Raw genomic sequence first — 21,831 nt, 5'->3', positions numbered from 1 at the left:
TCAAATCAAATGGGACTCTAAAAAGGATTAAAGAACCGTACATTAGGAAAGTCAAAACAGAGATGTCCTACTTTTACAACAATCAAGAGCATTCTAAAAATGTCCAACCTAAGTCCTCCATCCACTCCCGCTTTCCCTTTTTGTATAGTTATATTGTCTGTGTAGAGGAGAAATGTTGAGGAGGAGAGGTGGACTTCTACAACATCTGCGTGTGTGTGTGTGTGTGTGTGTGTGTGTGTGTGACATGTGGTTCACATCATCAGAAAAGACTGTATGGGTGAGTTAGAGAAAACAATGCTCATGTTCAGTAAAACATTTAGTGGCAGAAAAGCCTACTTTCTGTTTCGCGAGACGCGCTTAACGATCGCAGACGAACACACCATGAGACAACCCACGAGCGTTGTCAAACGAGACAAACAAGGCAAAACACTGTGCCGCACAATCGCAAGCAAGAACATACGTGAACACCCAACTTACTCAGCGAACGTGCCGTCCCTCTCGTCTGCTCCCCTCTTTTCTCTCAGCCTGAGAACAGCTTTGCAGAGCGTGTGTGTGTGTGTGTGTGTGTGTGTGTGTGTGCGTTCAGCAGAGTGAATGAAGCTCCATGGTCTCAGAGTCCCACCCTCTGTCTGAGAGCCAACCTCTCCTCCCACCTCCAAACACTGTTGTTGGGAGTTAGCCTCACCATTCCAGCTGTAGTTTCTTCTGCTTATGTTCCAGAAGGCTCAAACAGTATAGGGAAGCCCTTTTCAGGTTCAGTGTTAAATCTGTACCTTGGGCTGCATCGGTCCTTAAGAGCGTGTTAATCCTGCTGCTGGCTTTGCTTTTGTCTTATCTTAGCCTCCTTTCCGGGGATCAGGTGCAGTCATCCCACTCTCCCTCAGGAGTGGAACCCCTGGGCCAGGAGACACCATTACAGCTGGAAAGAGAGAAAGACGCACACCTTGGACCAAAGTATAAATTGAGAGGTCATTCTACACTCCAACGTATGGGACAAGACGCCTGTTGTTACACTTTTGCAGCTGTAACAAAGAAACCAGTTCAATTCAACCAAATGTGACAAAGAATATATGATTAGCACTTCTAAGGAAGTACTGAGCAGTCACTTGTTGAAAAGGTAATTTGTTGAATGTGGAGAGGTTCAGCTGGTTTTTTGGGAGGGTTAATTTGGTAGGGGAGGGGCTTTTCCCTGTCACTGTGCAGCCAGGTGGAAACCTGAAACCCCTTGTTAACATGACAAGCACACACACAGTCAGACAGTCACAAGGGGTCAGTTACATTTAAGTCTCGTCCACTTACATTCACTTAATGTAGCAGCCATGGCACTGAACTGTGAAGCTTGTTTCAAGTTGCACAGTGGAGGGGGGACAAGACACGGTGACATCATTGTGTGCGTGTGTGTGTGTGTGTGTGTGTGTGTGTGTGTGTGTGGGTGGCTGGGTGGGAGGTTTTTTTTTTTTTAGGGGAGATGTGGGTGGAGTGAAAATGTTTCTGGTGGGACTTGCTCATCTGGTTTCAATGTGAGGAGGACCCACAGGACAGAAGGTGGAGGAGGTGTTGCAGGCTTGGGGGGGGAACAGGCAGAGACACACCTGTGAAAAAAGAGTCTGAAATACAGTCAAAGTATCAGCATCAAGGGGCTTCAGTGAAGTTAATATGCCATCTATCCTATGCTGGGGTGCTATATGTAACAAAAAGCAGCGATTACGTACTGTCAAAACCTCCAACAAATCTTTGTCGCGTAACATTTTTTTCTCCTCTCGCCTCAAATGAAAAGCAGCTGGATGAAACGATTTGTATCCTGTTTATATTTTTTTTAAGAAAAGTAAAATAAATCTTTGTCAATTAAAATGTGTAAAAGGAAGTTATCATATTAACTGATCCGTTAAATATTCTGCCAGTATTCTGCAGGTCACTGTCTTCTTTTAGCTTCTGAGATGAGGCAGCTAAATGACCTGTCTGTTGGGATTCCTGGGCTAATTCTGGTGCATGTCCTGAGGATATCACTGTCAGTATGGAACTCATATGCTTCACATTAATGGGCTAAATCCATCAAGTAGATGATATAGCCTCAGAGCCAGCCAGCCAGCCAGCAGCCTCTTACAATATCTTGAGAAAAAACAGAAATGTGTAAGGCTTATCTTCAGCCAGGCAGTGTACTCACGTTCACTTCCATTTAAAATCAAAGTTATTTGACGGTGTAAAACCTGACCTGTTAAAACTTTTTTTTTTCAGTGAGCGAGTGTTCAGGATTTTTCAAGTGTCATGATCATATTTTGAGCCCATGTGGTTGGGGAATCCATAATGAAAGCATGTACTGGTGTGTTGGGAGGGGTTCAAATGAGTCATAGTTGGGTTCACTCATGGCGAGCAGATTGAAATGTTTAACTGTTTCCATGGTAACACAAAACAGCAACTCTGTATGTCTGCAAAGGAGCTGTACAATCTGTGTGCGTGTGTGTGTGTGTGTGTGTGTGTGCGTGTGTGTGTGTGTGTGTGTGTGTGTGTGTGTGTGTGTCTGTGTGTGTGTGTGTGTGTGTCTGTGTGTGTATGTTTTCAGTAAGAGGTAACAAAACCACATTAATGACGAGAACGCTCTGAGCATAGTGGGGAATGTATCACCAATTCGCCCTTACTCTTCTCTCCCACTGTGTTTCTCTCCATCTCTTCTACTCCTGTTGTAGCAACACTTAGATGCTGATATGTTGTGTTTCTTAAAGGTGTCTGGTTATAATTCAGAGAACAATGTCAAATCTGTACCGGAAGATGACTTAGACTTTCTTTATTGCCATTCAAATTTGAACTTTACAGTGCAGAAAAGAACAGAATTTCGTTGCATTGGCTCGTAGTGCAGGATAAAAACATAATGTAAGTACTATTTACAAAGTAAGGTGCAGATATGAAGAGACATAAAAAACAAAAGCTATGTGTGAGATTACTATACAGATAAATGTCTTATGGCCTGAAGGAAGAAGCTGTTACAGAACCTGGATGTTCTTTTTTTAGAGGCTTCGGAAGATGATGCTCTATGCTAAGAAACTCAAACATGTTCAACACAACATCTTAAGATCACTTAATACAAAAATAAAGGTGGCACTTCTGTATCTTGGAGACAGCACCAGTAAGTACCACAATCGAATCTCAACAGCAGCAGCAGCACAAACTTTCAGCCAATGACCCGAGTGTGTATGCTTGTGAGTTAGATGTAACTGAAGGGTGGCTGCAGACAGGAAATCCATTCCACCGGCAGGGATAAGCCCAGCTCCCTCGGACCAGCATTATCATTCCCAACCTGCTTTTGTCCTGCACCAGACACATTCTTTCTGCACCAACTGCTCCACTCTGTCCATTTCTCGAACAAAAGCATAGAGCACTAATACGCCAAAAAAACATCTAAACAGGTCTCTGCTGTACTTTTTTCTTGTTTTGTTCAACCCTCAACTTGACAAATGTATGTATGTTTCAACATTGTTAAATTCATTTGTAAGAACCACTGAGTATCTAAAGCACTGAAAAGAACAAAACTCTCCAAACTTACATTCCACAGTCTACTATTTATAACACCAACCATCTGAGAGCATGAGAGGGGTGGAAAGGGAGGTGAGAGAGAGAGAAATGAGGACAGAGAGATAGTTTCATTTAAAATAAGTTTTATCGGGAATAAGGAGAGTTTCCAGGTTGATAAACGCTGTGAAACACAGAGGGGATTCCTTTGTGCAACAGAGACGGCTTTGTCTGTCATGCCCCTGCCAGAGTCGGTGTTGACAGCGAGTTCTAGTTGATAAAAGAGGTTACCGAGGAAGGATGAACAAAAGTACTGGGAACGTTCAAAAAATATCAAAATATATGTTTTTACAATATTGTTGGTTTCTTTACATTTATATACATTAATGAAATGGATTAAAAATGTCAGTTTATTTGCCCCAAATTCTAGTAGTCATAAATTATAAGATATTGGGTGGGCTAGCTACTACACGCTAAAGCTGCCGCGAGCAAGAAAGAGAGCAGCAGTAGCCGAGTGACATAAGGATGTAGTGAAGCAAAGGTATATATATATATATATATATATATATATATATATATATATATATAGACTGTGTATGTACATACATAGATACATAGATACATACATACATACAGGTTTTGGAAAGACATTGCCTATTTTAGCAAGACAATACCAAACCACATTCTGGGCATGTACAACAGGGTGACTGTGTAGTCAAAGAGTCAGAGAGATAAACTGCCTACAGCTGCGCCCTGTCCTCCAATCAAAATATAGATAGCATTTTTTTTTTAAATGATCTAAGCAGAACCAGAAGCAGCTGAAATCCTTCATTACAGTAAGAATGGTGAAGTGCTCTGCTTTCATTATGAGACTAGCTTGTCTCCTCAGTAACCTTACTCTACAGAGAGTTGTTCAAAGAAGAGGTGATGCTGCAGAGAGATGCACATGAGCCTGTCCCATTCTTAAATATGTGTTGCATGTTTCAAATGTTTTTTCTGTACATTTAACACAACAAGATGACTTAGTTGAATTTGGGGATGTATAATGTTGAGGATGTAACAGAATAGTACAATAATTCAAATCACTCATAGCGTGTTCCTTTGATGTGGAAATATCACTATGCCAGTGTCCTGTCCAGGCATGTCGTTGCCCTTGGTGGACAGTGATTGGCTGTCCCTTCCACATTCCTCTGACCTTCCTCCAAAGGAGAACTAAAAACTATGTTGAAAGTGCATGAGGGAGAAGTCCATTTCATTTCAAGCTCATGAGAAAAGGAAGAATTTAGAGGATATACTGTTGAGTCATGTCACTGGTAATTGTGTTAATGAAGCAGAGAGGAAAGAGAACCTGCTGTAAATGAAGCGGTGAGAGAATTGTCTGTTTTCTGCTTTATGGTGCCTCTGGGGAACTATTTCATCTAAAGAGCCAGACGACAGAGACAATAAGGTTCTAACTCGCTGTTAGCTGTAGCCTAAAATAAAGACGTAATATCACAAGGTGTTTGGATGTCTTCAATTGTTTACTCCAGGCACATCAGCTGCTGTGTTTGAAATAAAACATTGTGAAAACTGGAGGATATTTTTAACCCAAGGTTAGTGTCTCTGTCTATCTAATCCTATCTACAGAGGAGGGAGGGATCTCCATGTGTATGTAACCCTGTCATAGGAAAGCTTGGTGACCCCTCAGGCCCTCCATCAAACTTTATTAGATATTGGGTGTTTGCTTCTGCCTGGTCTGTTGAGCTTCTTGCTTGAAGTTGGCACGGTCCTTTTTGGACAAACAGACCCCGACGTACATTAAATAAAGGCTACGGTAAACTTTATTAATGGTCCATGACCGTGTATACTGCAGCTTGTTTTTGCCTCTCTAAGAGATTAAATAATCAAACAGACAGCACAAACATACAAAGCCCTGTATGTTTAATATCTAGAGTGAGAGAGTCTGCACAGTGGACGGTAGTAGAAGTATTTCCAGAATCCAGGCGGTTCAGAGCCAAAGCACACTGGCTGTGTGCAGAGCCATCTGGCCGGAAATTCATACATGAATATACACAGAGATTCATAAACACAATTCACTCAAACAAAACCACGCAGAAATATTAAGGACCCGATACACGTCACTTCTGATAAGGAAAAAAACTTGGTTTTGCAGAATTGGATTTTTTCATTTCAAGCTAAGTTTTCCTGTTGACCTTCGGTTGTACTCTTTTTTTGTTGCCATCCTTACTTTCTCAAAAATTCCATATTTTGTATCACAGTTAGTTAATTAGGAAGTCACAATTCTGCAAATTAAGATATATTTAAATTCAATTTTCAGGGTTGATAATGACCATCATTTGAAAAACATTGTGTACTGTTGGCTATACTTTTAAAGTGCACATTAACTATTATTACAAATATGACCATTTTCTGACTCTGATGGCAGAAGCTGTGTAAAGTGACGATCCTTGTCATACAGATTCACACGCCACCGACGAAGCAGTATCTTGTAGCTGCAGGAGTTGACGATCGAACCCCTGGCCATTCGGTTGAGAGACAGCAGACTCTACCACTGAGCCTTACAGCCTCAAGTGTTGAGCAACTGTTTAAACCAATAACCTGAATGTGAAAAATGTCACAAACACTGAGAAGCTGAAGCCACACATTTTTAATCTTATTCTGTTCATTTATCCTGAAAGGTGTGTAGCATTTTTCAGGACAAGACATGGGATATGCCGTTAGTCACATTTTTTCAGCCATTGCTAAAATGGCTTGAAAGAACTTGACTGTTAACGATAAGTAAGGAAAAATATTGGCACACTGGTCACTTGAGGGGAGCTGTAAGATTTTACAGTTTTGCTTTACTTGTTTTTGTCGTATCTTCGTCGTCTATGATCCGACTGTGGCCTTAGTGTGTCCAAAATTGCAGATGCAAACTTCCCCCAGGATAAACTCAGTTTAAACTTATTCTGTGTCACAGATGTGTAAAACAAAGGTGGTGAAAAGATAACAATTCACAGAGAATGGACAATCATGCTTTTGCGTTTTCTGTACAAAATTCTTTTTTTTTAAATTAATAATCCTAATACTGTCACACCTAATGTATAACATGAATCACGTTGCTATTGTGTAGATTTTTTTATTTTCACGCATTAACTTTATAGTCGTCCTTTACATTTTTTCAGCCGTTATTTAGCATTCTTTTTAGATAACTATTTAACACTATACATAACCAAAGTTATATTTTCAAGAGTAAAACTTGTACACACAATAAGGTTGCAATAAGTTTCATACACATCATTTTATGGAACATGGGGTATTTAAAAGTAAGAAAAACACTCAACTGGTGATTGCAAAGGATAACTGCTGCAATAAAAACATGACAAGAAATGTTTTTGTAGCAGGAATTCCTGAGAGGGTGTGGTTGCTGCTGAGTTGTTTGGGACTGGACAAAAACAGGCCACAAGTTTCCATCCATCCATCCAACCATCTCTCTTTCTTTTACTAATTCTTTGTCTCTCCCTCTCTCTCCGTTTGCAAAGGAACGATCTGCCTGTTTTCACTCTCTCCGGGGGGTCTTTTAAATGAGGCACTGACGCCACAGACAGGAAACCTGAGGTGACCTCTGGTGAATCTCTATTAAAAACACGGGATTGGCACTCTCACAACATCTAATTAAGGGAGCTGTAATCACAATGGTAAATTCTGGGGTAAAAAAACTCTAAAAGCAACTGGGATTACCGACAAAGTCGTCCTTTTTTAAAGTCCAAGACTTTAGAGACTGTGCAGTATTTTTTGTAAACTCATATAATGTACTGTTGTAAGAATTTGTTGTGATATTTGATTGACCTCAAATTATCATTTACACCAGACCATTAACATAATTGCTAAAAATAAAAATTGCCTATAAATAAAAAAAAACATGATAAAGTCCATGCACGAGAAACATCTTAACGGACTGTACACACACACAAGCCAATGATTCAGCATAAAAACATTGACTTTACACCACTGATCATTGTGTTTAGGTTAAGAGCAGGATTCAGATGGATTAATACTTACTTTTGTATGATACTTTTCTGTGTGAAGCTTCAGCAAAAGCTTGGTGAGCCTCTACTGGAAGAAGATAAAGGGAATGCTACACTATATCGACGACTTTGGTTGATAAAACAGTGTTTGTGTTCTTCCTAATAATTTGACCAAACAACTACTTTAGACCAGCTGGTTTGTTAACCCACGCCATGACGAGTTTTTGACTCAGAGTGGGAGATGACATGCAGCAGAAGGCCAAGGTTGGTTTGAACCTAAGCAACTACTAGTTGGACTATAGCCTATCTACATGGAACGAGTGTCATAAACACTCAGCCGTCCAATGCCCCTTCGCCCATGTGTTTCATATTCTGGGGACCATGGATTTTGTCACCAAATTTTAAATTGGTAATTCAAAGTTATTTAATAGTTTCACTTGATAAAATGTAAAAAGACAAGGTCATGCTAGCGCTACAGTAATAACGAGAGGATCAGGTTTGTCAGAAGCTGTCCTTTAATGTTTTCATCCATCTAAGAGTCGTTGACATAAATCAGTCAAGACAAAGACGTTGGCTCACTAACTCTTCAGAAAGAGCTATATTTTTTCTTTTCAGAAGCCATGACTCAATCATTGTAAATAGAAAAAGACAATTACATCTGTTTCTATCAATACTAATTCTGCTGTTACATAAGTCTCATAACACAACTGAGCAGCTTAATCTCACGTCATTTCTTTAAAGAGAATGAATCAAGAGTTCAATTTGGCAAAAGATAACCACAGTTTTATGGGAAAAGATTTTAAAAAAAAATAAGCCAATCAGGCACATATCCTAAATAAAGAGGCCTACAGTCTATGCAGACAAGCCTATAAAGCCGCCTGAATAATCACGTATAAACAGTCAATCATACGTTTCCAATCCAAAGATGTTTGGTCACAGATTTACAGTTCATTTCATTTCTCCTGATGTTTTCACTGTTCTCTTTGTGGCTCATTTGGATCATCTGCTATGACAGCATCTACAATGTAACCCTCACCGACTCTGCGTCTTGGTTTGTCTTATCTCTCCATATCAGATGTTTCCATCTGCAAGTTCTCTTCATGGGAACTGGTCATGGTGGCTCAATAGTATACAGGTAAATCAACACAAGAAACTGGCCTCTGTACAACCAGTTTAAATCAGGGTTCTTTTCAAAACATTGCAAAACTAAATTTACATTTTGAAAGAGCAGTAGCTTACTTAAAAGAGTTTCCCATGAGTTATTCAAATGTAATAAAAGAGCTGTGGGAACAATCCAAAGCTACTGTATCTGTGGCTATTTTAGGGGTAAGCATGTCTATAATTCTAAGAAGAGGAAACATGTCTAATCCAGCACAGAGGAAAAACACACTGAAAAAGGACACAGGGCCCCCTGCTCCATTATATGAAGTGATCCTTTAAGAACATAAATGCCAACTGGTGCAAACACTGGGTGGCTGATGACAAAAAGAAGATGGTGTCTGACAGCTATGTAGCCAAGGCACACACTTTAAAATAAACACCTGATAGGTCACCATCATTAAAAAACACTTAGCTATACACAATACACTCAACTGGACAACGCTCTATCATGTAAGACACGACCGATGGCAGGGAACAACAAAGTGAGAGAACATCATTTAATGTTTTAAAAACTGTGTTTTTTTTACAATTAGAGGAAATTTCAATTTCAATGAAAACCACAATACATTTATAGAAGTGAAAGGTTTTTAATGGTGAGACTGATTAAAAATGTTTGCCCATTTTGTTAAGGTTAAATTTATAAAATGTCTGAGCATTGTTTCCCCACAAACAATATGCGTTGAGTTGCTAGAGTAAGTTTGACAGGCTTGTTTTGGTGTCGTTTGTTGTCATTTTTACTGAACTACAACTTCTTGTTCCCATTATGTTATTGAGTAGATGTCCAGTAGATGTCACACTTTAACACCAGTCTCTCAAACCAAAGCTGTGTATACCTTCAGCACACCACTTCCTCTCCTGCACCCCAAAACAACCTCAAAGCTCAGACCAAGTGCAGCCCTTTCTACGACTGACTTTCATTTCATACCAACAAAAGTCTTCTTTTCGGTTTGGAAAGTCTGTCGGTTCTCCTTGAATTGTACTCTTGTAATGAAACTTCACCATAATACCTCTCCTTACCTCACTTGCCTTATTGCAGGGCCGGCTCTTACCCCTCATGAGGTGGCATGGTTAGCAGTTGGAGATGGAAGGGGGTTCACATGAATGGAGCTACATGTCAGATTAAACATTATAGTGTAAAAAGTCTGAAAACACAGTCCTCCAATGTTCCACACAGTTGTCAGTAAAGGAATAAAAAGAATGGTCACAACATAGCTTTAATGATACCACCTGAACGCCTTTAAGTGAAAAATAAAGTGTCATTTTTGGGCTTTTCAGTCTATTCAATAGGACAGCATAAGAGATAGGACATGTAGAGAGAGTAGGCTCTAAACTGCATCAGCATCAAGACTCAAACCTGGCACCAGTGGGATGAGGACTTCTGTTCATGGGGTACTCACACTACCAACTGAGCTAAACCAGCAGCCCGTATGGCAGGTGATACAAGAAGATGTGAACACTGTGAAATCCCAAAGCCTTTATAATTCCCATTTCTTCTATAAAGTCAAATAGTAACAGACACACTGAGGGGACGTTTGGACGGTATACTGCAAATTGGAGCAGATCGTAACAGATTTGTCCAATTGAATGTACAGCATATGGCCTATCTCTGTGGGACATTCAATCCTTAACCACAACTCCCACAATAATATTTGGTTTCCCCCTGGACCTTCTATACACACCCACACACACATAAATTCAGATGACTTCACCATTCTCCATGAAGGAAAAGAGAGTAAAAGATTATATTTTTGGCAAGCTAGTGCAGAAGACTCTTAGAGTCTACCTCTGTATCCAAGAGGGTGTACAAGTGAGCAACAGTGGTGAGACAGATCATGCTGGGACATAAGTCCATGTCAATGACTGTTTCTCCCCCTCCAAGCCGAAACCTGACAAAACACAGAGTCACAGCGGTCAAGATGGATGAATAAGATAAACATTACATCTTTCCTTCGGCACAAGGGACTCATCATGGAAACACTGATTCAGAATGTGAAAGGCATGACAGTCACTGTTTTACAGGGTGCTAACTGCAGTAAGTGTACCGAGTAAAAAGGGTCACGTAAATATTCTGAACCGGGACTTGGAGGAAAAATAAACCTTTGATAGTTCTTTTTTTTTTATAGAGCAACTGAATCAAAAGGCATCCAACATGTCCTTTTTAACTCAATATCTAAACGTTATAAGCACAAATCAGCCTTCTGTCTAAAAATAATAGCTGTTTACAAAGTGACCAACAAACAGACTGGGATGATAGTCTGAAGCGGCCTCTAAACTGGTTGTTCAGTGGTAGACCGTCAACATTGTCTTCATGTCGCCATAAGGATAAGAGGAGTTTAAATCTAACTCTGCTGCCATCTAGTGGAGTCCCACTGTTTTATTGTTTTCTTCATATCAAGAAAAGGTCAGAAATGGGAAATAAATCAATCACAATAATCAAAATGAGAGCCGAAGAATGATTTCAAATGAATGTTCAACTCTTACTTCAAGTAAATATATTTGACAGGAGAGAAGGTCTGTTCTGGACAGAGCTTTACCCTGGTCCTCTCATCACTGGTCTAGTTTTTATGATTTGTTTATCTTCACATTTCGGCATCACAATTGTCCTCTTCCTTTATCCTGGGATATGTTCCCTTTCCTCTAAGCCTCCCACATATATTCATGCCTTATACAATCCTGTCTCATGCTGTCTGTCCTCTCCTCAGACTACACAAGACCACCTGTGGTCCATTGTCGAGGTCAAAAGTTGAGGTGAAAACCAATCCTCCCACGGGAAGCTTTCAGAAAATTGCATGGAGCTATTTGGAGACTACTCGATAATGAGGCGGCACGGCTGGAATCCTGGAGCCATGTTGTCTTTCATCATGAACACACACGCCATAAACTCTCCACATACACACACCTCTCAACAGCCATAATAAGAGCATACAGCTGTAACTCCACCAGCCAATAGTTGTTGGAATCAAGTGTTGCCCGTACGCTATAGCGTGTTACTCCTAACATATTTACTCAATGCTTCTTAATTCATGAAAACACACATTCTGACAACCAACACCCAAAGTCCTCTTAAAGTCAGTCAATCAATGTTATGTAACTGTAGACCAACAGCATATGGCAACAAGGTATTCAGTGTTCTTAGATGTCCATTTTGGCCCAGTGTTATAAATAAACCTAAACAGATTTGAGGTAGTCATGGTCACACTGACTGCGAGAGAGGCTGGCTCAACCGTCCTACACCCTCCCTCCTCTCTCAGTTTGGCTGCAAACACTGCTCCCGCTCACACTTTGCCGCTTACTCTGTTTTATCTTTGAATGGCAACTCAATTCAAACGGATTCATCCAGAGGATGGAGTAAAAGGGCAAACAGGTAAGTACAATCATATTTGATCAGGATGAACTGTTTTGATCTAACTTACTAGAAACCCTTGAAAGAATTAAAGTAAAAATCACTCTTTGTTTGGGTGTCAGTATCTTTCAAATAACCGATGAGACGAATGACAAAACTCCTACTGAACTTCAATTTGTCGATTTTCACGTTTTTCATTAAAGATGAAAATGTGTATGCTCCTGTGCGACCACTGAGTTTTGTTTAAAGGAATGTGAACTTGGTCCACTCCTGCCCTGCAGTAAGACAGCTGCCATGTCTTCCCCAGAGCTTTTTTTGTGAGCCTTGCAAAAACCGGCACAACCAGTCCAGGGCCAGTGAGGAAACAGCCGAGATAAAATAAAACAGCTATAAACCGGGGATACATTGATACCGTTATCTTAAGTGCACTTTATTTGAATCATCTGACCTGGACCTTTAGAGGGTAAGTTTTGGCAAAGAAAGAGAAGTTACCAGTTAAACGTTACACCCATGCGCTTTCTACACTACTATTCTTTGGCAATGACAGTATTGGGTCAACTTGATAAATGTACCGTCTGGGACTCAATGCCCCGTCCACCTGAGCGAGGGGATTTACCACTAAGATACTAACCAGGGAATAATCACAATGCTCATTTATCAGCATGACGACATGTTATTATAAGTTCTTCTCTAATGTTAACAGTTAAATGCCACTTGTTGGATCTAAGGGCAGAACTGTTTGCATGTGTTTATATCAGTAGTGCTGTGGTGTTCATGTGCATACATACATGAGTAGGCTTGTTTTAAGTGTATGTCTGGGCATTGCCAAGCATTCAGTTGGTCACTGTGGCATCGAGCCCAGCAGGACAGCTGCTGGTAGCGTACCCTCTGCTAAACTGTCCCCATGCCCAGCTCTGCGTTCTTGTGCTATTGACCCCAGGATAGCTTTCACAGATGTCTGAAGTATGAATTCCATATCTCGGAGGAAATTTTATCAATGCAGGCCAAGCCCAGAATTGAATGAAGTATCTGTACAACAATGCTGCTAACAACTTCAACTATCATGCATCAGCTGCCCAGTATAACACTTACATCTGCTTTTTCAAAGGATGGCAGAGCTGAAAAAGGGGCTTCTAAATCTCATGTGGCCACAGTTGTCAAACCAGTAAAACCATGGAGGATCTCAACGATAACATTTCATTGACTGGGTTCGAGCCCCTCTTCATTAAAGAGGAGGACGCAGATAAAGACAGAACCCTCACGGAACAAAGTGAGCGCAACAATGACCAAGCTGGTTTTACCCTCTCAGGAACCCAACTGAATCAATCATCTCTGATCAAGCCCTACCTACAAGAGATGGATGAACTGCTGAAAAGTTGCGAAGAGCTCACTGGTTTCTCGTTTGGCCCTCACTTCTCAGAAACAAACCCCACTGAAAGAGTCCAACGCCACAGAATAGACGAGGTCCAAATGGAGACCCATCCAGAAACAGGTATCTCTCCCCAAGCGTATCTTTCCACGAGCTACATCGACACGCACATGGATGCGGTTGGAACAGAAGACCAGCCTTCACAAGGCCATGCTGAAGGCTTGGAGCAGATCATAAAAAGGAGTGAAGTAGCCAGAGACGTTTCTCAGCCGAGAAAAATGCCTCTCACTTCAGCTGGAAACAAACTCAGTAACTCCATGATTGAGTATGAGGGCCATCTGTTGGGGATGCTTGCGATGCTAGAAAGCTGTATGGAAGAGACTGGGATGGATTTTGAGCCCCAAGACTGGGCTACAGATGCAACTCAAGAATACGTACACATCAGTACAAATGCTAACCTCCGTAAGGGTACAACACTTGTTCCCATTCAGCAAGAGAGGTTTGCGAAGTTGGAGGCCAACCCCCTAGGATTAGAATTATGTTCTTGTCCACATGCGGGGGGGAATATACTTTCTGACGAAGGCCGAAATGAGCTGGCAGAAGGTTCAGCAACAGCTGAAAGCCAGACACATCCTCTACTTAGCCTTGGCAAAGCAAGTGGCTTCTCAATGGAAAGACTCAGAGGGCAAGGGGAAGCAAACGCAGACCAGAGTGTTCTTGAAGCTCATCTAAGGCCTGCAAGGCCATCGATGCCATCAGATAATACACAAAATGCTCCGATGTACTGTGAAGCAACAAACACAGGATGTATGTCTTCTGATGACGAAACATTAACAGAGGAAGACATGAAAAGGATTGAAGTAGACCATGGTAATTGTCCAGCTGAAGACACAACAGCGCTGGGGACGGACCCAATTTATGAAGGCCCTGGCATGAATGAATTACGCGCACTAGGGTCTCAGGTGGAGGAGTGGATAGAGGAAGTGCAGCAGGTAGAGAAGAGGAGAAAGGATCTTCTGGTGGAGGTGCTATCGTTGAGAGGAAATAAAGAAAGTTGGCACGTGGAGGAGACCAATAGAGAGGAAGCGGAGACAGAGGAGCTAATTGATCGCAAAGTGGCAGTGTTGATGAGTGTGCTGCAGAAAGAAGAAAAGGGAAGAAGGGAGGAGAGGATGAAAGAGATCAAGTGCCTCTGGGAGGAACGAGCAGAGGAGGAGAGAAGGATATGGAAAGTAAACTTGGAGAGACAAGGGATTCACGAGGAGCTCAAAAAGCTGAAGAGGAAGCTTTTTGTCATAGCAAGAGACTGCGCTCACAATCAGTTTGCCCTGAACACGGGACATCAAGAGGTGGACCTGCTGAAGAGGGAAGAGGTAAGAAATCCCTTTAGAAGAAACGTCTGTCTTCAATTTAAAAAGAAAAATCTCCTCATGGTGTTTTTTCTTCCATCTTCAAGGAAAAAATGAAGTCACTGGTGCTTCAGCTGACAGAAGAGAGGGCCAAGCTGATAGCAGCCCATCAACAACAGCTCCTACACCTTAAATCAGAGCGTCATGCCCAGAGCCTTAGTCACACTTCCAACACTCAGGATGAGCTGACCCAGTGCAAGAGGCACTCCTGTGGAGACATTCAGCAGTACCTGCAGAGTGGGCTTAAAGCACTTGAGGATAGGTACTGTCTCTTCTAGAACTCTTTTTTTTTCTTTTGAAATGAGATGCTCATCCTCATGCTGTTCTACATGATACAAAGATGTGTTTTTATTCAACTGTCAATGGTTGTCTTGGCCAGATATGAACCCATTATGCTTGCATTGATCAAGAGGAGGGAGGTCACAGCCGAAGCCCTGCTGAAAGCCAAAGAGCAGACCCAGGAGCTCAGAACCCAGCTGAGACCGTTGAAGGAGGAAATCCAAAAACTGATTATCCAGAGGACTTGTTTAGAGGAGAAACTCGGACTTATTCACGTGCAGAGGAGAGAGGATGTGGTGCATTACAAGGTAAGCACAATATGTCATTTCAGGTTGTGTGTATAAAACAGACTAGACATCTGGTATGACAGATTACTGGCAGGGCAGGGACACTTCTAAAATGGACAACCATTTAACAGTGTGTAAGTCAAAGGTAGGGTCACCTGATACTAAAGACAACTATAACTTTCTATTTTAACAGGAGAGAGTTTACACTTTGGAGGAGAGCAGCAGAGAACTGAAGACTGAGCTAAATATCCAGAAGAGGAAAACCAAAGAAATAGAAGAATTGAGAGACAATCTAAGCAAACGCTTACTCCTTTACAGGTAAGAGTTGTTGCTTTTTTTCTGTACACTTATCCATCACATCTCTGGGATATCACATGAAGAAACATTTTCTTTACAGGGCTGCCAATGAGGACCATAACTGTGATGGGCAGAAAAACAACTGACTGGCTTTTCTTTCTTTTTTACTTCAAAGAGATTTGTGATTCATTAGCGCTACTGTCTCACAACCATGAATGCACTTTATACTATTAAGAAATGCTGTTGAAACATATTTTTTAGTTAACTTGTAGAGACTTTTTTGCTATGAATAAAGACTTTGTTAATCTCAGTGTGGCTGATGAGTTCATGTCCCTGCATGAAGTGTGGAGAGAGTTCATGTGCTTATAAGGGCAAAATTGCTGAAGGTCCAAACAATGAGAACAAGAGTAATAGTCAGAACAGGAACTCAGAAAGCACCAAGAAGTCAAGCCAGACACAAAATACTTGAGCAGTGAGTGTTAAGGTCACTTTAAGGATTGAGCGTTGTTTAAAAATGTTTTAGGTTTATGAACACTCATTGCATATTTATATGAAGAAACGTTGACAATACATCATGTGGACCCACAGACTAATGAAACACATTTTTATTAAGAATGCACTCACTGTACAAACATTGAACATATAAAAAGTTCAACCACTAATCTATAACACGAAAAACAGTTAAATGATTATTTAATGATTCAGGTTCAGGGAGGTGGGAACACCAAAGGACAATTCAAAACAGATCCACTCCAAAATTCTTATTTCTTTAAAAAACAGCTGGTGAAAACATCTGTATCGAGACCTATTCAGGTTCTGATCAAAATGAAGTGGGAGAAAATGAGACATTTTAGATAGTTTTCTAGTCAGTGAATAAAAGCATCTTCACACTTTAAGTAACTGCCACTGTCCTTTAAATCATCTCAAAAGCTGCAAGTTAATGTCGAACATTCTTTCCCTGCTACATTTCCAACATGCCTTTCAGAGGGAGCCGTGGACACTTTGAACAGTGGGCTTTTGCCAAATTACCTTCATGTCTGTTTTTATGTGTGATACTCTATATAAACATGTTTATTGACGGTGGAAAAAGCCTCGGTTAACAGCTTTCAGTGTGGAACAGAGAGCCAGTTTGGTTGCGGAAAACAATTGTTTCTGCACTTTGGGAAACCTGAGCTCCATCAGGCGGTAAATTACTCAGCTAAAGGACAGTTCTTCAAATTGAGCATTCCAAAAGGGCCAGGGCTTCACATGATTTCTAAATGTCTTGTATATTTACAGTGCTTTAACCGAATAGTGTCCCACCAGAAAAGTAAAGAAGGATGGGAAGAAGTAGAAGTAGCTGCACCGAACTACTGAGGGGGCAGTTTGGCAGTTTATGATGAGGTTGGAGGTTAAACGCACAACAGGCAAAGACGCTATGCTGTGGCTTCGGGGTCTGTTGAACCCTCAGGGTCTTCATCGTTGTAGATGTTCTCAGCCTAAAAGGCAGAATAATCAGAGAGTGAGGGATTTAGTCACATGGTGTCAGGGGTTAAGACATGACATTGCATTCTGTCTTTCAGTACATCCAGCACTACATGAAGTGTTCAGCTTTCAAAGAGCCAAACCTGACCAGACAACACTTTAACATTGGATTAATGTACATTGTAAGTATTAAAAAAAGCAAAGTTTAGGAAGTAAAGACAGCTGGTATAGTAGACTCACCATGTTCACTTTTCCTTCTTCTGTCTCATTCCTTTGCCCTGACTCAATCTCGCAAAAAAGGTGCATTTCTGTACATCAAAAGTCCATCTTCACTATGTTTCTCTTGGCGGTCACGAGTTCAAATATCAGGCTCCTTCCAAGACAACTTTCCCTTCAAATGACTGCCTGCGCTGTTCGGTCCACGTTATAGTTATTGGGTAAGACACAAGAGAACTTGATGGCAGAGTTGCCTTCTGTCTCTGATCTGAACATTCTGTTTTAAAATCAACTTATCTCCACTTATCTTGTGGGAAAATAATTCCCCTCCTGACACTGTAACGTAAAGAATGAGTTGTTGTTTTTTTTCTAGTATAGTGGTTAAACATACTCGCGGAGTCTTACCATTTGCCAAACTTGCATAATATTGTCTTCAGACACGGAGCAGATGACCCAAGGCTCGTTAGGGTTCCAGGAAAAGTCGGAGATCTTGGCTGTGTGGCCTCCGTGGATAAACTAATAAACAGGGAAATAAAGGCCAATGTTATCTTCCTTTTCAACACAACATTTCCAACAGTGGAGAGTCCCAAAGTGGCAGTAAAACACACCAGTAGCTCAGGTGGACCGTCCTCTGCATCTTCTGGTGACTGCTCTTCTCCGATTTTGCTATATAAATAAGACAAAGATTTGTAAATCAGACAAACTGAATCGATCACTGCATGCTATGACCAATCCTGTGTTTGTGTAAAGGCTGTTACAGGAGGCAATCATCATTGGATCAGTACTACAACAACTACTTCATGTCAACCTATAATCTCGATCAATGAAACATGTTATAAACACAACAGGAAGACTGGCTTTAATGTCAGTCACAGCAATCTGAAAACAAGAAAGCTCTTTTCAGTGGACGTTGGATTAAGTGTTTTACCTGAGGTCCCAGACATTCAGGCGACGGTCTGTTCCACTGGATGCCAGTATGGTCTCATTATGAGGAGACCACTGAACCTGCAAAAACCCATGAAAGAAAATCTAATTAGTCCTAAGTAAAAACACAACAATCTCATTACAAGGCGGTTGTGTGGGGGACCAATCAACAGATTTACCAGGAAGGTAGTCATACTTGTCGGACTTTTTCACAAGACTAGGGAATGACATTGAGACTTAAAAGAATTAAAAATTTGCATTACTGGGATTTAAGACTTACTACAGTTTCAATACAGACAGATCAATAATAAGTGACAGAAATGATTAACATCTTACCTGGAAGATCTCGTCCTTGTGCGACTCAAAGGAATGCAACTTCAATTTCAGGTTTCTCAAGTCCCAAAGAGCAACAGTCTGCGAGCACAAAGAAAGAAATTAGACACAGCTGCAGATTGTTTTAATTCCTGCAAACAACAAAGTGAGACAGCGCACACACACTTTTTTTAATGTGGTGGTTCATCACAATACCTTGTCTGCTGAGCCGGAGGCGAGGATGAACTCGCTGTAAGGGTTGAATGACAAGCAGTTGACTTCTGCTGTGTGGGCGTCCACTGCATGGCTGGGTTTGGAAGTGTTGTTTGAACGAGTGTCCCAGCTGAAGTTTAAAAAAAGAAGAAGGGAAAAGGGGGGAAAAAAAAGACCAACATTATTCCACACGCTCTGTAAGATCACCGTTTTGATCTGATGGATCAGTTGACTCATCAAGTGTCTTACATCATGAGCTTCTGGTCATCTGCTACAGATCCAAAGAGTGACTCGTGAAGCAAGTGCCAGGACACATCCTCCACCACAGCAGTGTGACCAGTGAAGATAGTCTTTGCATCCACTATCTTCCCCTCTTTTGGCACAGCACTGATGTCCCACAGACAGACAGTCTACAGATCAGGAAAGAGGAGCAAAGAAAATAAAATATAGATATACATCAGGTCCCATAATTCAATACTACTTAATAAAACTTGATTTTGATCTTACATGGTCATCTGAAGCGCTAAGTAGAGAGCCAGAGAGATTTGGATTCCAGGACAGACCGTAGCCTTCTTTCTGGTGGCCTCTGAGACGCAAATCAGGGCGACACTCTCCAGAAGCATCTATTGACAACGCAAAAAGTAATATTGGAATATTACTGAAGAGGTGTTAAACATGATGCGTGTCAGTAGGTCAAGTGTAAATGAACCTATTTTACTTTCTGGATCTGTGATCTTCCTACCTGGCTTCGAGGGGTGTTTAGTGTAGTCAAACACCAGCACATCTGAGGTGGGGGTCTTGGTGGCAATTATGCAGGGGTTTTGAGGCATGTAGCGGGCACGGTTCACCTCTCCTTCGTGGCTAATCTTGATTTCGATCTCGATTTTGCCGCTTACAGATCCAAAGCCTCCAAACTCTGCAGTGAAACACAAGGAGGTTATGTTACTGTACTGAAAAAAATATAGACAGTGCATATTTTTCGGTCATGACAACTAATTAGGGGCAGCAAGCAGGATCTTATCAAAGGATGATAACACCATGGTCTGAACCCACACCGACAGCTAAAGGCAACAATGCTACTTACAAGTGTTGAATTGTAATGATAACTGAGGGGTTGTACATTTTATTTAATGACTAAAAATGTCTCTTGTCCTGGTAAAGTGTATTATACACAGAATGATCACATTAGTAAGGAATGTAACTACACAGGTGTCCAACCTCCTTTTTCGCTGTCATAATGTGAGGCATCAAACTGGGCATCGTCATTAGGCAGCTGGACGCTTGCGATCACCAGGTGATTCTGCTCATCAGATGTGTGAGTGCCCAACACCAGCCGGTGCACGCTGTAATCTTTGCCCTCTGGCCTAGTAAAGAAAAGAAATGTACAGTTATTTATAATATGCAAGTTGGTACTTTTATGTGCAACTGTACAAATGTGTAAATATGCATACCTGGAGACATCAGGTAACCACTGGGCTGTAAGACTGGGCCACTCCAAGGCGTGGGTCATTACCAAGTCATACAGAAAAGGAGTGTTTTTCTTCCAGATCTTGTACTCTTCATTTATCACCCTCTCCTCCACTGCATCATCAAATGCACCTGCTAGATGGGGACAAATTAATGGAAAAAAATAGTTATTCAAACACATTTTATTAACATGATAACTTCATGAGTGTTTAACTCTTGTTTTTCTGTCTCAGTTTAATATCAAAGAGTATACACATCACTTCTCTGCCATGGTCTACGGATTATTGACAACCACCTAATAAACAGCTCTTATAGGTTGCCTTTGCATAGGAAAAACATAATAATGACCCGTCGCCTCTCTATAATAATGTCTGTAATATTATGAAATTATATTTCCTAACACCGTTAGCTTCACGTTACCTGGCTATAATGCTCGAGCTAACTCGAGCTTGTATATAATCAAGTTTTTTAGCTAAAGATGTATATTTGACCATGTTAACTATTGGTAAACGATGCGGAAAAGATAATTGCAACCTGAAACCAATATTGTTTTGGTTAAAACAAAAATGCAGCGACCCGGCTTTTGTTATATCTGCTAAAGGCCTGCTAAGGAGCTACTGCGGCTAGCCGCTACCTGAGCTAGTAATTTAGCTAGCAGATATAAGTCGTGTCAAATATCCGCACTATTTGTTCATTTGTGGAAGAACACAAGCTGCCACTTTACCTTCCTTGTCGGCCATTGCAGGAAAATGACGAAGACCCTTATCTCAGGTTTTCCTCTGTTATGCTCTGTTTAAAACACTGAGCGGACAACACAAAGCTAACAGCGAGCAGAGCACACTGAAACACGTAGCTGCCTTCGCGCGCTCAGTCCAAGTGAGGGGGGCGTCTTTCAACCAATCAGAGCCGAGCTCGTGCTAACCAGCAGAGGGCAGCGGAGGAGGCGATTCAGCCAAATTCATTCAGACAAATATCTATGATTCAGCTCATAAACATATATCTATGATTCAGCCTCACAGCACCCACTGTGCATAGTGAAGTCGGCTTTGGTCCTTCTTTGAACGGTCTTCTGGTCCTACATAAAGGGACTATCTCGGGCGTCGGGCCTACAACAGTCTGAGTATCACCGTTTACAATATAGTGAGGAACAAACAAATGACAAATGAAGCAGTATAAAAATCCTTTGATTTATATAGTTATCTAACTTAACAATTACAACTTGCCCTACAAAATGTAATTAAAGTCTATGCAAAAAGTATGCAACTTTTATCACAAAAGAGAAGTTTTGGTTTGATCTTATTACTCTTCTGAGTTTCAGTTAAAGGTTTAACCTTTTTGTTTGAGAGATCTTCCCTTTAATAATTGTTTGAATCTTGCGTTTTCTCAGTTATAAAAGAGTGGCCCCTGTTATATGAAACAAACAAAAAAAACCCTACAAATAGGTCAGACATGAAAAGTCTAATAATTCTATCTTTTATCTACAAAACATATTTTTTAATTTCTCTCAAGAGCCTGAAACCATAGATATATATAGAACATATCTGCCTGAAACTGTCAGTTTTCTCATCTAAAGGACAAC

General features: G+C 41.0%; 3 protein-coding genes across 6 annotated transcripts in view; 1 reads left to right on the top strand and 2 right to left on the bottom strand.

Annotated features, from left to right (window-relative positions):
* The window catches only part of nhsl3 (NHS like 3), a 38,803-nt gene extending 37,889 nt beyond the window's left edge, over positions 1 to 914 (bottom strand). For 2 of the 3 annotated variants that reach the window (XM_079367346.1, XM_079367348.1), the window contains exon 1: positions 478 to 652. The gene's annotated coding sequence lies outside the window, so the exon portion shown is untranslated. Of the gene's footprint in view, positions 1 to 477; positions 653 to 685 lie in introns of those variants that run through there. The other variant, XM_079367347.1, reaches the window with a different exon arrangement.
* An 11,020-nt stretch (positions 915 to 11,934) lies between these two features.
* On the top strand, positions 11,935 to 16,965 carry sync (syncoilin, intermediate filament protein). Its single transcript, XM_079367314.1, has 6 exons — positions 11,935 to 12,036; positions 13,124 to 14,757; positions 14,841 to 15,055; positions 15,173 to 15,380; positions 15,553 to 15,677; positions 15,757 to 16,965. The coding sequence occupies exons 2-6, from the start codon at positions 13,189 to 13,191 to the stop codon at positions 15,800 to 15,802; spliced, it is 2,163 nt and encodes a 720-aa protein (XP_079223440.1). The 5' UTR covers positions 11,935 to 12,036; positions 13,124 to 13,188; the 3' UTR covers positions 15,803 to 16,965.
* On the bottom strand, positions 16,247 to 21,154 carry rbbp4 (retinoblastoma binding protein 4). 2 transcript variants are annotated; one of them, XM_079367909.1, is made up of 12 exons: positions 20,977 to 21,154; positions 20,237 to 20,384; positions 20,004 to 20,149; positions 19,528 to 19,701; positions 19,293 to 19,408; positions 19,035 to 19,195; positions 18,789 to 18,915; positions 18,597 to 18,674; positions 18,265 to 18,341; positions 17,945 to 18,002; positions 17,742 to 17,852; positions 16,247 to 17,134 (listed from the first exon to the last, which is right to left on the bottom strand). In XM_079367909.1, exons 1-12 carry the CDS (start codon positions 20,990 to 20,992, stop codon positions 17,072 to 17,074), a joined length of 1,275 nt encoding a protein of 424 aa, XP_079224035.1. In that variant the 5' UTR covers positions 20,993 to 21,154; the 3' UTR covers positions 16,247 to 17,071. The 2 variants fall into 2 exon arrangements, with proteins under 2 accessions (XP_079224035.1, XP_079224034.1); XM_079367908.1 differs by having other exon boundaries at positions 20,237 to 20,387; positions 20,977 to 21,153.
* Positions 21,155 to 21,831: the final 677 nt, after the last annotated feature.

Source organism: Symphodus melops, assembly GCF_947650265.1.
Source record: "Symphodus melops genome assembly, chromosome: 18".
Classification (NCBI taxonomy): Eukaryota; Metazoa; Chordata; class Actinopteri; order Labriformes; family Labridae; genus Symphodus; species Symphodus melops.
This window is presented reverse-complemented; position numbering and strand designations above follow the sequence as displayed.